Source organism: Castor canadensis, chromosome 6 (genome assembly GCF_047511655.1).
Source record: "Castor canadensis chromosome 6, mCasCan1.hap1v2, whole genome shotgun sequence".
Classification (NCBI taxonomy): domain Eukaryota; kingdom Metazoa; phylum Chordata; class Mammalia; order Rodentia; family Castoridae; genus Castor; species Castor canadensis.
The window spans coordinates 58,713,164-58,732,024 of NC_133391.1; the positions used below are offsets into that span (position 1 = coordinate 58,713,164).

An 18,861-nucleotide genomic window follows, 5' to 3' on the forward strand; every position below is an offset into this window, starting at 1 on the left:
CACCAGCAAAGGTCACTAAAGAACGAAGGGCAGTATTAAAAACAAAATGGCACAGAAACAACCAAGATGAGTCAGAGAGTCTCTGGGGGACCTTTTGGTGTGGCGACTTTAATATATCTGCCATTAGCTTTGTGAAACCAGCAGCATTAACTGCTACCTCTTTCATGATTCCGCAGATAAAGGGTCACTGTTCTGCCTCTCCTGTACTCTCCAAGTAATTCGCAGGTCGCTGGGAGAACGATTGGCCTCTGGATATTATTTGGACCTGAATAAGTAGTTAGGGTCACTTTACTGACTCCAACACGTGCCCATACTGTGGTTCTGCCTAAATGGACAGTCTCTGCAGGACAGTGAAGCAGAGTCCTGGCTAAATGTGAGGGACACCCAGCAAGCATGCTGCAATGTGACAGCCACCAGAGGGGGGCCAGGCGGGACGCATCTTGATGCCAAAGAGTTCTGAGAGCCTGGGAGGCAAGTGCCAGGGGGATCCGCTGCCGCCCTGGGCTCCTTCGCTGGCACGGTCTCCAAGATGGGGAGCGGCGCGCGCGCGCGAGCGGCGGGCGGCGGCGGGCGGAGGCGCAGGCGCGGTGCTTGTCGGTCTGCAGCCGCTCGCCGAGCGCCGGGGTTCTGGGAGTTGATGGCAGCACTACAGTGCGGCCGCCCCGCCGAGTGCAGAGCTCAGCCACCCGCCGCTGCTCGGCAAGCGCCCAAGATGTTGGTGGACCGGGACGGAAGCGGCCGCAGCAGCGCGGGAGACGGGGAGGCGCAGCAGCCTGCGCCTGTGCTCCCCCGCCTGTCCTGACCTCGTCGTTCGCCCCCAAAGAATGTCAGCCAAGTCCAAGGGGCTCCCCTGCTCGTCCTCTGCAGCCGACGGACCGCCGGCAGCCTCCAAAACCAAGGTGAAGGAACAGATCAAGATCATTGTGGAGGATCTGGAATTAGTCCTGGGCGACCTGAAGGACGTGGCCAAAGAACTTAAGGAGGTGAGAAGCGCGGGGTAGGGAGGGAGGTCTGCGCCCTTCGCCCCTCCAGTTTCGGGTCTTTCGCGTGGGACCTCAGACTTCCAAACTCCAGGAAAACTACAGAAAGGTCCTGCAGACGGACTTTCTTTGCTCCGGCTACTAAGAAGAGTCGTCGTTGCACTTTCTTTTTTAATCGAAAAGAAATCAACTAGTGTTATAATCTATGGACTGGGGCTGGTGGAGGGGTGAGGGCAAGTCTGTGTCTGTTGGAGAGTGGTGTCTCCGGAGGGGGTTAACTGGGGGTGTGTCACAGAGGAAGATGTGAGCGCTGGGCCAGAGAATGCAGGATGCTCCTCACCTGCCCTCTTGATCCCCCAGAGTCCCTTGGCAAGTCTTCTCTCTTGGCAGGCTCCCTAAATCGAGGCTGAAGGGGGCCGGGTTCTGGGCTCTGGGCCAGGCCTGGGAGGGCAGTGTGTGGGGAAGCCCGACTTTGGCTCCCCTTCTTCCCTCCGAGCCGAAGGAAGGTGCTTGGGCTGCTGGCAGGAGAATCCAGCTTTGGGGATGTGGACGGGGAGTGGGACTTTCTTAGTTTTGCAAGTCCTGAAGCATCCCTTGCTCTCAGAACGTCGTTTCCAGTGACTGGGCCTTAGCGCCGTCCTTCTCACCTTACCTTCCTCCTTCCTCTTGTGTCTCCACTTGGCATTGAACCTGAGGGGCAAGGCGCGCAGGCGAGTGTGTGTGCCCATGGGTGTGTGTGGCGTGCTTCCGCTGGGGTCTTGGCTACTTGCATCGTGGTACTTACAAACTGGGACTGTGCTTCCCCTCCCCCAATTGCATTTTTGCCCGGCTCCCATCCCTACTGGGCTCCTGCCCGCCGGGTGAACTGGATTCAAAGCAGCTAGATGTCAGGCTTAACGCAGCATGAACTCCTGCAGAGAGTCTGGGCCGCCAGCCAGGGCCAGGCTGCGAGAGATGGGGTCTCCGTTGAGCCCGGCTGACTGCTCCCGGCGTCGCGGAGCGGGTGGCAGTCCCTGGGCGCTGTTCCCCTACTGATGGGCTTCTGGTGTGGTCCTTGGTGACAGAATCCACAGCCCAGGTGCGCCAAGGCTGTGACTTCTAAGGTGATGGTGGCTCTGCGGAAATAGAATGGGTGGGGCGTTCAGGGACTAAATCCAAAATTGTAGTGCTGTTTTTGAAGCCAAAGGGGGAGGAGGAGATTTAGAGATGTGTGGATAATTGGCCTCTAGAGATTATTCTCCTTGATTTCCAACCTAAATTTGAGAAGTCTCCCCGTTATTACCTCTAAGAACTGAACTTGTTTGTTACCAAATTTAAAGTTTGTTTAAATGGTCCTACCTCGCCAGGGTTCCTTTTACCAGTGGCGAATTCCGCAAACTGAACATAATTACTACTAAGGTCCTGAGGGTGGCGGTTAACATAGATGGGGACATAAAACTTGTTGGTGTTTGCAGGGCTTCTCTGGGTTTATTGTTCCACAGCTGGTTGCATTGAATTTCAAGTATAAAGATGCTGCTCTGTCTTTGCTGTTTTTTATTTGACATGTTTGGAAGTCAGTATTTTTACTTGCAACGTTATGGTAATTTAACCATGAACAAATTGGACATGTTTCTTTTGGCACCATTGCGTTTTATATTTGTGGAGGTCTCTAAGGTCAAACAGCAGCACAGTAATATGTTTATTGTCTTGTCCAGGTTGAGATTAAGAGACAGAGACGGGTAGTCATACTTACCTGGCAGGGGAGAATACCATGATCAGGAAGGTGGTTTTCCCAGGGCAAGGCTTATCCATTGCACTCCGGATGTGCTGACCCCTGTGATTTCCCCAAATGTGGGAAACTCGACTGCATGATTTGTGGTAGTAGGGGACTGCGTTTGCGCTCTCCCCTGAAAAAAAAACAAAAAGAGACAGGTAGTCAGTGAAAATCCTGAAGCTATGTTCCATTCTTCCTTTTGTGCTGTGCCAGTCCATGAATCAGTTTGGACATAATAAATGACTAGCAACTACACATGGTCACTGTGATATGCATCACTATTCTGTGGACAGTTGGAGACCAAGTAGTTCTACAGGGAGACATTTATCCTCTCTCTAGTTTTTTGATAGAATCACAAAGGTGTAAATCAGGGAATCTGTTCATCTCTGTCTTCATTTACTTGAAGATCTTTACCAGGAAAAAAAAATAAGTGGTTCATAAAGGAATAGAAAAGCATAGGTAGTGCACATCCAAGTAGAGAGACAGTCCTGACAGATTAGAAATAGCATTTTCATTTGATGTTTTGGAAGTTTTGATTTTAATTTGATTAAAATTTATTTGGATAAATTTATGAATGATACAAGATGTAATTTGATTGTCAACTGCTCTGGAGTATAGATCATCTTCATAGATTTGAACATGGAAGTGTGTATACTATGACTCTCAAAACTCTGACTATATAATATGAATGGCAGGTGTTTTAAGAAGAGAATGTTTACAGGGCATCCTTTTTCACTAAGAAATATAAAACAAAGCTATTGTTTTTAAAAAATAATCTCATATCTTTGGTAGTAACTTACTTGAATATCTCACTAGTAAACTGCACCAAATGTTGTTAACATGGAATCACAAATCTTGTTGGTCGGAGAAAGATTGGAATGTGTGGTAAACAGCGTTTTAGCTCAATTCATTGCTGTTTGGGCTCAATTCTCTTTTAGACTGTTGTAACCTTAAATTTGAAGCATTTCATTTTTTTCTGTTTATTCATAATACTATTATGAATCGAACAAACTTGAACACACATGCAATAATTGTATAGATAATTATTTTCAGGAGTAGACAGGACTCATGGAGGACCAGTTAGATGAAAGTTGAATAGAATTTAACAGTTCATTTAATAGTAGGATTAGCTGTACTTTTACAACAGTCTAACCTCCAAACTGAGGTGTATTTACCAAATGCTAAAATCTTTAACTTTCTTTTCTTAAGCGTGTTACTGAGAGGAGAGAAGAATCCTGAGAAAATAGAGGCAACCAATACCCATCCCTTACTATCTCTCCTTTTCCAATGAATTGAGCCATTCAATACTCTGAGACTTAGCTGATAAGAAATTCAAGCAGCCTTAAAGTAATAGAGAATGTGCTTTAGGCAATAGTGAGCAATAGATAATAAAATCAATGTAATAGGATTCATTGTTACCTGGATTATGTTTTTTCCACCCTGTTGCTCTGAGGATTTCAGGTATTTAAATCTACATGTAGGAAAAGAGGTAGAAATTCAAGAATTGAGCTAAATATATTTTCTCAAACAAAATAAATTACAAAACCTTCTATTGAGCTGGTTCATGAAAAATTTCATAGGCAATTTTTGAGAAGTGATAAAATTCCAATAGGTTGCAGATTCACTTCTGATTAAAAGGCGCATAACTGACATCAAGTTGCCAATGCAAGATGAATACACAACAAATGGTAGAGCTTGTGTAAACAACATAAGAAGACAAAGTAGCAGAGCACCTGTCTAGCAGGTGCAAGGTCCTGAGTTCAAACTGTAGTAGCACCACAAATAAAAAAGAAGTAATTTATGAATACTGTGTTATAGAAAGTCTGGGAAAATATTAAAAAGAAATTAAACATTATTCTTAGTACTACACAGAAATAGGTATGCTGAGCATTTTGCTCTATTTCCTTTTATTTTTGTCTATATATTTTTGTGTATAACAGGTTTTATAAAATTAAAAATTATATACAATTGTATTTTCTGCTTTCTTCAATAATTTTGGGCCTTACCATTGTAAGATTACTGTAAGTTCATTTATATTTCCACTAGTGTTGGGTACCCTACTTATTCTAATTTTTAAGTTTATTAACATCACTGAAAGAACAGCTTTGGCAATAAACATAGCTAATAGATAGGTCTTACTTTCTTCCAGGTACTTTTCTTAAGTATTTTTTTTTAATTGCATCATCTAGTCCTCAAAACGGATGTAGAAAGTTCTCGTTTCCCACTTTACAGACATGAAAACTGAGGCAAGAGAGGTTAAATCATTTACTCAAGGCCGCTTGGGGTGTAAGTGAAAAAAATTAAGCTTCAGAATCAGATATCTTAGTGTCAGAGCCCTGACATTTTACTACTAATACCTATCAGTTTTCCTCATTTTTTGATTTTTTTTTACTTGTTAGAAGTTAAGGATATGAAAGTATTAAAGTTTTCAGTCCATACTGCCAAAGTCTCTTCCAAAGAGTTTTCACAAATCTTCACTCCAGTAGTAGTGTATCTGTGGTCACTGTTTCTTAAATTCAGAGTGAAGCTAATAAGCCATTTAATTTAAGACTTGCTGTGTAGTTTATCTTTATAGCAACAGTCATTTTGTGAGATATTCTTAAATTTAGACCCCAGCACTGAGGCAGCATTAATAGTAAATTTGCAGTTCCCAGTTCTCAAATAAATGGGTGCTGCAGTGAATCACCTTAACCTGTTTTGTTTCCAGCAAAAATGCTAATGAGAATATTATGTAGCTTAGAAAATAAAGAAACAACTAATATGGGTGCTTGCTGATGCCTAACCTTGTATGCAGGTGTTGTCAGTGAATAAAAGAATTTGGGGTATGCTATTCCCTGTTGTTTGTTATCAAATTACCTTCAATGGGAGAGTCTATCTAGATGGTTGGAGTTTGCAGTAATTTTGCTTTCTGCTAGGATTGATGAATTGCAGACTCTTGCTGAATTATTTACCAGTTACAAGTTTAATAAATTAGCTAATGATATTTTATAATTAGATTTCTTTTTATGCTCTTTTAATAGCACAAAACTAGCACAGGAAATAGTCTTCTTTTAAAGTCCTATTTTTTCTTTTCCAGTATAATATGAATAAAATGCTTTAATTGTATTGAAAATTAGGTTATTAGGAAGAAATGCTCTAAATTAAGATTTCCTGTAGACTCTAGAAACTCAAAGTCAGCAATATTTCAGTTCTAAATAAGAGCCAGAAACTAACATTCACTGAAATGAGAATATAAAGACACATCTAATTAGTAGTGTACAGTTCAAAGTTCACTGACAATGTGGTGGTCAACTTTTGACAAATATATGAGGATTCTAAAGGAATTAAACTTCCAGATCTGGCAGAAATATTAACTTTTTGAACAATACTTGTATGTATTTATGATTTCTGTTACTCATCCTTGTACCTTGCAAATTCAACTTCAGAATGGTGTTTGAAAAAATATTTTACTTGTAGAATATTTGAAGTGACTTGAATTATATACCTATGCTCAAAGACTCAATTATTATGGTGTTTGGCACAGAATAAATAGATTTTTATCTGCAGATAACATGCTATTAAAAAAAGCAAATTTGATGATTTCTAACGGGATCACTTCTCTAGTAACATAACAAAGGTAGCAGATAGACTGATGTACAGTTTTCCCCATCATACTATCAAATCTTATCCCAAGATATTAAACTGCCTAGTATGTGACAGAAAAATGCCTGGTTAAAAAATATTGACAAATAAGTTGCCTTCTAGCATCAGTTGGTCTTAATTTTTCCCCACATTAGACTCATTTGAACAAGTGATAAAGGTAGGGAATATTCCTCCTGGAGGAAAAACTTATGCAGATGTAAATGTCTACATCTGTTCAGAGAATCTTAGGTAGAAGGAAACTACTCAGGTGAAAAGATAAAAGAAAAGATTGATTACCCTTTAAAAAAATTATTGCTAGTTGTTTGAGGTCTTCCTCCTAAATACTCAACATTAAAAGTTCTGGTGCTACAAAAGTAAAAAGAATATATATATATATACATATATATATATTATGTATCATACATAATATGTATCATACATATCATATGTATGTGTATATATCATATGGGTGTATATATATTATATATAATATATATTATGTATCATGCATAATATGATACATACATATCATATTATGTATGTATACACACACACACACACACACACACACACACACACGTACTGGTAGCTATAATCTGATGGTATTATTCCAAGAAGCAAATGGATGGCATATTAACCATTTACTTCTCTTTAGAAGAGCTCTGGTCAACATCACTAAGTAGGAAAAAAATGTGTGTGTATGTTTGTATGTTAATTCACTAGTCCCCAAACTGCATATCTGAAGGCTAAATCGTTATGCTGTTTCTTATGATGTATAACAGAGTATGTCACTGCATAGGAAGAAAGAAAAGTTTCCAGAGCTCACTAAAAACAAAGTATATTCTTTAATTAAAATTCAGCACAGAACAGAATTTTTTTTGTTTTATTATTTTCTGTTGTGATATTCACGAATTATGAAAGATATATTGAATTTCTGATAATTTCTTCTATGTGTAAGTTAGTGTGCTGAAAACGCTAAAAGAATAAGCTTAAGTACTTGCTCTTGAAGAACACCACCTCGAATACAGTGAACTTCCCCTCTGGAGGGTGTGTTAGAGTTAAAGCTATATAGAAAATACAAAGGGTCATACTAAGTTATATAAAGAATGCAAAGATTGGACAAGCATCCATCTTACTTTCCATTTAAATTTGATTTCTGCATTAACACATTCAAAACTTGCTTAATAAGATATGCAGTAATGTCTGTAATAGATCATAGTTTTGGGATGTGAGACAAGCCTTTAAAATTTATACATATGTTGCTTTGTTATTTTAACATTAGGGAATCATATTAATATATTCCAAAATTTCCACCACATTACTAATATCAGAACTTACCTTTACGAAGCAAATCTCTCCCAATGAGAATTTCTGTTGTGAAAGAATGTGAATGCATTAGAAAATAATCAGCAATCTATTTTTGTTCTCTTTAAAATTTGTTAAGACATTAATATTCATACATTGTGATGAGCTATTTTTTTTGCAAGTGGGCATCATCCAATACAATGAGCCTTTATAGGCATGATTTCTATATTTAAATTAATTTGAATGAGACATCTGAAAATTTATATATAATTACTTAAAAAGGTAAGTAGTTAAACTAGTTTCTAAGTTCTATGATTATGATAACTAGTTTAATCACAATTAATTATAGATAACTAATTTTAAATTCCAAATATCAAAGATATTTATGCCTATTGAATTATTTGTAGAACAAAGTATTATCTATTTCATAGACCAATGTTTTTAATAAATATTTATATTATCTTTTTCTAATAATAGAAGAACTTTGAGGCTGTGTTATTCAAAAATGTAGCATATTATAAAAGTGTAAGCTCTCAGACTCTAAAACCAGGCTGCTTTGTTTCCCGTGCTGTTACAAAATATTGGGGACTGTGTTTCTCTGCCTTCATTTTTTTTCCTTAAAATGTCAGTAGTTATAATGTTACCTATAGCTGGTTATAAAGATTACATGGATTATTTATAAAGCACTTACTATAGTTCCCCAGTGGAAAATGAGCATTGTATGTGCACTTTTCATTGTCATTTAAACTTGCCTGCACCTCTTCATTCATTTACTCAACAAGTAGTTATTTAGGGCCGACTGAACTGGCTGGGGAGTTAAAATTTTAAATGGGGTTGTCCAGGATAAGTCTAGTTGAGAGCGTGAGAAGGTAGTATTGGAGGACAAGCTTGAAGGTTGTCCTCTACAGGGAAATGATGGTCAGCACTTTACCAAGTAGAGGGAAAGAACCCATCATGGTGGGCCTTTGCAAAGAGCAAAGTGGCCATGTATGGGGGTGAAGGGAGTAGGGATTAGATGGGCATGAAGGACATGTCTTAGGATTTTCATTTACTCAGAGTAAAGTGGAAACTTTGTAAGATTTTGAGCAGAGGAGTGACTGGTTCTGATCTACTTCCCTCCTTTCCTTTTTTCATCTTCAGTCTCTAGCTCAGAGTTCCCCTATTAGCACTATTACACTTTGTGTGGGTAAGTCCCTTCTGTGGAGTCCTTCACTGTATGTGGTAGGATTGTTAGCAGCATCCCTGTTGTCTATCAACTAGATGCCAGTAACAATCAAAAATGTCAATGTGACAACTCAGAATATTTCTAGACATTACCACATACCCCCAGGGTAGGGAGTCACCTCTGCTGAGAACTACTACCTAGTTTTTTCTTCTTATTCAATGTTACCTAACTCTTCACTGTCTTTTTCTTGACCTATGATCATCTGTCAAGCATTAGGTCTTTATTTCCTTTTGTAACTTATATTTATCTTTTTGTCTCCCCCCATTTATCTTTTTTTTAAGTACTATTCTTTACACTTACCTTTTTTCTTCACTCAACCTTTAAAATGCACATTCCCATTTTAGTCTACCACTTCCCTTATCTTTTACATTGAAATAAAAATTTAACTGAAAAATTTCAAGAGATTTGGATATAGAATGTATGTATTTCAGGATTTGTAGCAAAAGAAGGGAGACTCAGAGGACCAATGGAAGGGATGGTAAGAGCAGGGGAAGCTGAACTGCTTGTCCTTCCCATTGTTAGGGTTGCCATTCCAGTTAGAGGGAAGGCCTTTCATCTCACCTATCAGTTAGTTTTATGTGTCTCCTGCCTCTTCATTTCTCAGCAGGTAGGAGAGATTATAATCGTATCTCCTCCGTGGCATGGCACAAGTTATGTGGGAAATAACAGTGATGGTGATGAGGATACATAGGACTGACATTTGTTCAGTGCTCACAGTGTGTCATGTGTTGTTCTGAGCTACCTCACTGAATCTTCACTGTTGCTCTGTGAGCTTACAATAATGATTTTATATGTGAGCAAGTAGAGACAGCAAAGGTTAACTAACACAAACAGCAAGTGAATGACTTGAACTATATTGTTCTGGCTTTAAACCTTGTCCATAACCAGCTTCCCCTCTACCAGCAGTGTCAGAGTCACTTTGATATTTTTAAGGATTTGAACTTCATCATAATCTCTTTTCCACTGCCTTATCCTCTACGTTCTTTTCATTATCTATTTCTTTATCTTTCTTGTTCTTTGTTGTGTTTCTTCTCTCTTCTTCCTTTTCTCTCTCTCCCTTATATTCAGCTTTCTCATCCAGTTCTTTGATGGGCCTCCGTATTTGCTTACTTTTGAATGTTAACTAATATAGATAAAATAGTGAACAAAATATCTTGGAAGTCATGTTTTAGTAGAGAGATATTATCCAAATAGTAATAGAAATTATATTTATTGAGGATGTTAAGCACTATGAAAGAAAAGTACAAGATACAAGGGCACAAAGTTATTACTAAGCAGGGGATTTCAGATTGGTGGCCTTTTTTTCAACTGTCACCTCTCTTATACCTATGCTATTAGTTTTATGGATGATAGTTTAATAGCCCTAGAGCTAATCTTTCTGTCTCCTTTCCCTTCTGCCAGTTCATTCTCTAAACTTGCCAGATTAATTTTGATGCACTGCTTTCTAACTGCCACTCCCCTGCCTTAAAGATCACACACAGACCTCTGTTACTCAAATGTCAAGTTACCACAGGGATTCTTCACAGAGAGTCACTGATTCCTGTGCTTGGACAGAATATGCATTTATCCCCATCTGTGTAGCAGCTCTAATCCAGCATTCTTTCACATCCTCACCATGCCCTGGTGCACAGCTCCAGGTACGAGCACAGTTCAGGGGGCATAGCCTCCAGGATCACTATATTCTGAACTTGGGCCACTCTCAACTACCAGATTACCCTGGAGGTACAGCCTCATATGTTGGCCTACTTACTACTCTGAACATAGTGAAGAAATTGTCAAACATTTCTTTACCAATCTCACAAGGAAGGGAATACGCTGCAAAACTGATGATGCCCTAGTACCGAGAAGGTAGCCGAATCTTCTTTAGGTACCCAGAAACCAGATTGTGATGACTGGAAGAGCAGGATGCGATGAACTGTGTATATTATACTTGGAGAAAAGCATGGATCAGTTGATACTGGAACTGCACAAACTGTCTCCAGTAACCTTGACTCTCATGTAACTTCATTGAGACTTGTTACCTGACTGAGCAGGTGCATTCTCCCAAAATTGGGCAACCACATAAACAATATAAATGTGGTGGGAGTCCCTGATTCAGCAATGGCTAGACAGCTCTTTGCCAATATACCCTGGGTACAATGACAATGAGAACTAAACCTTAGGGTGACTTCCTGTAGCCACAGAGCCTTCCGTGGTCACAAAGACAGAGCATGCATGCTGGGTTTGCCTTTATTTTTCCTAGAAATTGTACCAAAATACCCACTTAAGATATTTTATTTAATTTGTAACGTTCCTGCAACTAATCCCCCACCCCCAGCCTTCAAGAGTCAATTAAGCCTAGCCTTCCAGCCTGACATCCAAAGGTCAGCACTTTTCCATTTGGGCACATCTTACCTTCCCTCAGTGAGTAACAGAAGCCATCAGGTAGTTTTTATACCGTCCACAGATTTTTGCCCAACTTGTTATCTCTACCCTTCATGTTTATCATCACTATGCCATTATCTTATGTGTGCATATGATAATTCACAATTTTTCCCTGTGATTTTTTCTTTTTAAAAATCTAGTAACCTTTAATAGTTTCTATTTTTTTTTTTCTGAACAGGCCCTTCTTCTGTAGCCCAGGCGTTGAACTTTCTACCCTCCTGCCTCCACCTCCCAGGCTCATATACCACCATACCTGTCCTTGACACACATTTTTAAAAGTCTCTGTTTTTGATGAAGAACTTGAGCTTAAAGGTACAATTCCAAGTAATAGTTTTCCAGGGCATTAAGGGCTAAAAAACAATCATTCCACTTGAGTGTGAGAGATGGTTCTTTCTAATCTACTAAGGAAAAGCATTATCAATCCTCCCCTATGTCTTTTATCTCTCATTTTTTTACTGTCTCCTGTATGATTAATATCAGTTTTCAAATAAAAGAGAAGAAACAAATAAAAAACCTGTCTTAATCCCACTTTCCTGGAAAATGACTATATCATTTCTTATTTCTTTACAATAAACTTGAGTTATCTGTACTTGCTAACACCTATTTTTCTCTCCTGTTTTGCTAAACACCTACTGTCATCACTACACAAAAACTGCCTATCAAGGTCATTCGTGACTCTATGTTATTAAACCAGTAGTTGATTCTGATTCTCAGTCTGAATACTATGTAATGTATTAGTAACATTTGATAGTCTTTTTAGTCATCCTTCTTCACTTGGCTTGAAGAATGTCATACTTTTTCACCTTACTGATTTTTCTTATTTGTTATCTTCATTTGTTCCTTTGTGATGTCTTAACTCAAAGTTTTATCTTTAAAATATTTACGCTTCTCTTCCTGGTACTTTCATTTAAATTCATTTGAATTTATTGTGAATAAATTCAACTGATAGGTCCATGACTCTCAAATTTGTATATCCAGCCCAGACCTTTCATCTGAACTTGTACCTGTATAGCCAACAGTCCACTCCATGGTTCTGCCAGGAGGTCTAAGATACATATTCACCTCACCAAGTCCAAAACTGGGGCATCCTTATCTCCTCCCTTCCCCTAAATCTAGTCCCCTGTACTATTTCCCATGTCAGTAGGGGTGGCTATTTTCTGGGCTATGGAGCTGTTATCAACTCTACTTTCTCTTAGCAATTACCTCTAACTCATCAGAAAGCCTGGGTGGATCATGTTCAAAATCTTTCCAGAATCTGACCAATTCTTAACTCCTCCACTGCTATCAGCCTGGTCCAAGCCACTATCCTCATTTACTTGGATTATTACACTTATTATCCTGAGTTTTCTCCTTCTTCTTTGCTATCATTTCTTGTTATCTGTCTGACTTCCTTTCTTACTGCTTTCTCTTTTGTTCTCCTTCCCTCAGCAGCAGTAATCTTGCTGTCCACAAACAAATGTGCTACGTACATTTTTATGCTTAACTCCACTCTTGAGCTAACTCTTTGGGCTCTTTCAAGTTTGCTCCGCTGTCACCTCACTGTTGGCTTATTCTGAAAACCCTACATGTAGTTATATATTCCTATTTTACCTTTTCTTTGTTCCTCGTTGTTCCTTGGTACTTATTAGCTTTTGATACACTGAACAATTTATTTCATAGTTTATTATCGTTCATTTCCTATGGCTAGAATGTCAATGTCTTCAGGGTGTGGCTGACATATAGTAGATGCTTACTAAGCGAATGAATAGAGAAATGGATCTTTTCCAACTCTAAACTTGCCCCCAAATTTACCCTCCCTAGGGTCAAAACCTTTTATTTTCCAGTGCATATCCATTATTTGCAATGAACATAGACTTAATACTTACTAAATATATTTTGTATGACTTTTTTATCTTCCTATGACATATGGTAGTTTTTGATTTTGCTTAATGGAGCTCTTGATTTCATAATCTACTACCCTTTTTCAATCCATCTCATTAAACTCAACCAAGTGTTCAGATTTAGCTCAGTGGTAAAGCATGCCCATTTTTTTCTTTAGGGTCATGGATGCCATTTTAAATTATTTAAGATCCCTAGAACTATATCTTCTCAATCAGGTATAATTGTACTTCTAATGAAATATTAAGAGAGTATGACTACTTTACAACATTTACACTTTTTTTCTGCTTGAATATTGGGTGTCTCTTGCCATTTGTTCTTAAAAATTTTTAATTAGCTAGAAAATTGTATTTAAAAGGATGTTGGATATTATTTACATAATTTTAAGAACTACAGTAACAAAAAAAGCAAATAGTTTGATGAGACCTAATGTTATGTATAAGATTGAGGAGCTATGTAATATCAATGTTTGGCTTCCTTTTCTTCTTCCTTTTTTATACTCCCTCTAGTGTTCAAATATATAATTAGCCTATTCAGATGTTAATGTACTAAATTAAAATGCTAAAGTGCAGATGTTAATATAAAAATAGGACTTTCTTAAACTAATATTATTTTGTTCTACTTAGATAATATTGTCAAGTCCCTAAAATTTCTGTGTATGTTGTATGAAAAATCATACTTTTTCCCATTACCAACGCACATATACAGGCCTGGCTATTCCATAGGCACGTTTGGATATCTTGTCTTTAAAGACCATCCTATGAGCCAGGTGCTGGGTCGGGCCTGTAATCACAGGTACTCGAGAAACTAAGATTGGGAAGATCAGCCTGGGTAAATTGTTTGAGCACCTCCCTTACAAGTGTGAAGCTCTGAGTTCAAACTCCATCCTCACCAAAAGCTAAAAATAATAATAAAAAAATAATAAAAGGCCAGGCTATGTTGTAAACTTTTCTTCAATTTGTATAACTAAGGTTGAGGTTTTAATACTATACACTAAACTATAATATTAGTGGAGTATCTTTGAACATGGATTTTAAAACATTTAATGGCATAATTTTGCTTTAATATACTGAACTATTGTTTAAATGTATTAGTTTCAAGCTTCCTTAAGAAGTAACCAAGATATCTCCAGGAATAGCAAATAAATCAAAATAAATAATATATACCACTGTCATTTAATATAGAATATTAATAATTGCTAGCACATGTAAAAGAGAAGATTGTTTTAAATTGTTAAATTGACTAAATTAAGTCAGAGACTAGTATACAAATTTGATTTTTCTAAACTGACTTAGAATATTGTTACTTACATATTCTAAGCACTAGAATTTAGTTTACATATTCTAAAACACTAGAAATTTGTTACTTACATATTCTAAGCACTAGAAACTAGAGCATAGAGTTTAGTGCTCTATAATTTTTAAGCCCCGTCATGACTATTATTTTGGTTGGTCATTGTTAGATAGAATTAAAAATAGAAAGAATAAATTATTTTCAATGATTTTCTGAGATCTTATTTCCCAACCTCCATTCACTCTCTGAAGTACATGATGCTATAACGATTAATATATTTTAAAATGAAATTCAAGACCCAACATTCACCCAACATTTTTGGGGGAGATTTATATTCAATATTTAAACCTAATTCATAACAGGCTACACTGTATACCCTTGGGGAAACGTAACATTTTTTAATATACTCAATAACATTGTACAGATGTGACTTTGGCTGTTTGACTAAACACAGACAATATGCTCCAAAAATGCTTGAATGTTTAGCATCTCCTTGAAGTCACTAATACTCATAAGAGCTAATGAATTCTATATTCACCAACAATCTCTTAGGTTACCTGATTCTGTAATTCACTGAATATTAGGCTAGCCAATAACAATTCTAGGAGTTTTTGATGGGAAGAATAGTTATTGAGAAACTGTCTAGGAGAATTTTTATTCATAATGTTTTTCTTTCTGTCATTCCACCAAAAAGGAAGCCCTAGCTTGTACATCAACGATTTAGTGTTACATAAAGAAGTTAACTCCAGTAGTGTACAACTTATTTAGCTCTTCTGGCCATGTTATGTTCTCACTGGTTTCTGGTAATGTCTCTTCTTTCCTCACATCTCTAGTGAAGGAAGGCCTTGAGTTCAAATCCCAGTACCACTCCTCTCTCCAGAACAACTCAAGTCTAGCTGGGCATGGAAGTGTATGCCTGTTAGCCCTCAGGAGGTACTGGAGTATATGCAATCTGAGATTAGCCTGGATTAAATAGTGAAACTTTGTTTAAAGAAAAAATTAGGTCTAGTAAAGGAAAAGGAATTTAATGAAAAACCGGAGGCCTGAGCAGAGTTGCAAGAGAAAACAAAAACAGAGCTAAGGCCTTTATGGAATTTAGAATACATTAACAAGCTTGCTTTGTGTAGAGTTAGGTCACTGAATGTGAAGGTAGGCTTTATTGAAGGTCAATAAAAGATAATGATTTTCTTAAATTGTGAGGGAAACTAAACCAATTAAGTATTTTTAGTCAGAAACGTTAATCTTCTATGCAACTATGAGATTCATATCTCTATGTTCTAATAGTAAATATGTAAGGACTAATTCAGGTCATGTCTTCAGAAGTCTTCCTCCAAACCACAAGATGTAGCATTCATCAACACAGTGTTAATCTGAAATGCTTTGCAATGGTAGAGTACCTGGCTCATAGAACTTCAGTTTACGTCATTTCCTTTGATGTGTGTTAATTTTAAAATTAAACTCAGCTACTTTACCACGTTTTAAAGTATATCATTGCAAGTATTTGGTACTGATATTAACATAGGAAAGACATTTAGTATATGTATGCATTATAAAATTCTCCTGGAACTCTTTAGAAAAGCTGTTTTATTAGAAAGTAGAGATTAAAGTAATAATGAGTTATATTAATATCTTTCTTCTAAATTTCAGAAGGGGCATCATGTTCTTCTATAGAGGCAGAAGGTAATATGTTAACACAGAAGTATCATTTAAAAGTTATTTTACTCAATTTAAGACAAGCTTCCTAATAAAAGTAATATCTCATTTACAATGTTGTAAAAAAACAATCCAGGATTTTAGTGGTAAAGGAAATTTTAAATTGTAGCATTTTTAAACGCATAAGTGAAATTTACTTCAATTTGCCTAGAATAATTTTCTGTTTCAAGATTAATTTTGAAATAGTTAAATGATTATATTAAAATCAATTTCCATTCCTTCAGAGAACCAAGAAACACACAAACTGAGTCAGTATCCAACCTGCTATTCTAACAAAAAATCACTAAGGGTTTTCTTTTTTGTTGCTAGGACTGCCATAATTATAGGATATTTTAAACAGAAGTTTAGCATAGGAGCAGAAAGTACATATGTGTAATTACTTAGTACAAAATGGAAAAATGCCACCTTTCTATTGCATATTATGCACTGAGCATTTTCTTTCTTAGAATCAGGATGTAAGCTCTGTGAGGGTAGAAACTTGGTGTGTCAAAAAACAAAAGCAAAAGCAAAAATACTTGGCGAGTCTTTTGCATTACTTTATCCTATTACCTTACAGCTGTGCCTACAGTGTAGCAGCCTAGCAATGTATACTTAATGAATGTTTATACATACAAAATTTAAAATTGGTTTTCTGGGCTGGGAGTGTGGCTCAAGAGGTAGAATGTGAGGCCCTGAGTTCAAAACCCAGTACTACCAAAGGAAAAAAAAGGGCTAGAATTTAAAAATTTGTTTTCTGACAATCATACTTAGCTGGTAGGTAGTGAACAAAGATTTTTAATTCATGAAATCTATAATTTCAGTCTTATATCAGCCCCACTTATGATGCTTTTGTTATTTCAAATTTCATCTACTGTGTTGGTTAGGGTAGGTTAGGTTAGGTTGTACTAATAAATTAATGCTGAAATCTCAGTTTAACGCAACAAAGTTTTGTTTCATGTAGCACAATGTGTTCTCCAGAGCAAATTGGTGGAGAGCTCCACTCCAGTGGGTTACTTGGGTATGGGATCTTCTGACATTGCCATCTCTACATAATGGAGTCCAGGGGAAAAAGGAATGCAAGGAGAATTTGTATTCACACTTCTGTGTTTTAGTTTATAAGTGACACAGATTGCCTGTGTACACAGAATTCTACCTCAACAAATGCAAGAGAAATGAAGCCTTATAAACCCATGATAGAAAAGAAATCTGTTGAAACTTGATGAGTCCAGAACTATCTTGGTCACAACTTTACTATTTCTGACTTCTTGTTTACAAGAAGTAAGGTTTACAGTATATTAATTTCATTGAATAGGTTTCACACACACACATACACACACGTGTATGCAGAGTTGGATTTGCCAGACTCAGTGAGTTGGTATTATTCTCCAATTGTGGGGAGCGGGGAGCTAAAGATTGTGCTTTTTAAAGACCATTATGAAAGAAGGAGCATTTCACAAAGCAATCTTACAAAACACTGTTCTTCGTCATATAAATTGAATAAATGTCAGAATGTCATAAAATGAAGAAACTCATCTTGAGTAATATTTAGCCTACAGTAAATCACAAATACATCACTTTTGATTTTACTCATTGTAAAAGCTGTACTTAGAAAAATAATGTATCATTTGGTTTACAATGGGTACAAATTGCCCCAGATGCCAGATCATAGCTTTGAACCTGGAATTACATAGAAAAAGAGATGTCTACAGTTAACTAAGTGACTCTTAACTAATTTGAGCAAGAATATTCTAAATAAATGCAAGGTCAGGTACTAAAAGATATATAATCACATATATATCCTCATATATATACAAATATGTGCATATATTTATATAATATATATGTCTCATTCTCTAAAACTTAAGTTTCAGAAATATGAGGTTTTCAGAATATATCTTCTTTTCCATCAATATTAATTTAGCAGACAATAACAGAATTCTGGCTTGGATTTACAGAACAAAATATGTGGTATATTTTTATTATTTGCTTTCTTTATTATTTTTTGGTGTGGTTGTATTGGAGATTGAACTCAGGGATTCACTGACAGGAAAATGTTTTACCATTCTAGGAAGACCCCAATATTTTTGTTTTTCAGACAATCTTGCCAAGTTTTGCCCAGGTTGGTTCACATTCCTTTCCCAGTTAGGAGAGCACATGCATGCACCACCATATCTGGTACTTTATTCCTTAACAAGGTGATACAATAATTTGGAAGTTGGTCCTAGTCATGTAAGTAGTTTTAAATTGTATGCATTACCTGCATTTTATAGGATTCAAATTTATTATATAGCATAATATTATATAGTGTAAATGTAATTTAAAATTTAAGACATTATATGCATTTCTTGCTGACAGAAATATGTATGCTTCTATTGGAGATGGGATATATAAATGTAATCTTCCCTGAACTAGTGGAAATAATCTTTATGCTGATTGAAATGATATAGTTGACTGAGTCTAGTTTTTTCATATGTATGACTTGATTAACACTTTAAATGAGCATTAGGCACTTCTAATTACACTTAAAATAAAATGTTAACTTGTTAAATATTTACATTTTATTAGTCTTACCACACTTAGAAAAGTTGAGTTAATGCATTTCATTATTATATAGTAATTGAGTTTTTGCAGAAATTTCTGAAGAATTTTTCATTAAATTGTTTCCCATAAGTCCAGAAAAAAAGGAATAA

The 18,861-nt window shown here is 36.8% G+C and overlaps 1 protein-coding gene and 1 non-coding gene across 4 annotated transcripts in view; both read left to right on the plus strand.

The window, feature by feature from the left end:
• Window positions 1–581: 581 nt before the first annotated feature.
• LOC141424111 (protein Largen-like) overlaps window positions 582–18,861 on the plus strand; it is a 189,534-nt gene continuing 171,254 nt past the window's right edge. Inside the window, exon 1 of one of the 3 annotated variants that reach the window (XM_074076552.1) lies at window positions 582–983. In XM_074076552.1, the coding sequence (XP_073932653.1) occupies window positions 825–983 (159 nt within the window). In that variant the 5' untranslated portion in view covers window positions 582–824. The remainder of the gene's footprint in view (window positions 984–18,861) is intronic. The other 2 variants (XM_074076553.1, XM_074076555.1) reach the window with 2 other exon arrangements.
• Window positions 2,705–2,869, plus strand: LOC141424321 (U1 spliceosomal RNA). The gene has a single exon (XR_012449271.1). It is a non-coding gene; the product is annotated as a U1 spliceosomal RNA (small nuclear RNA).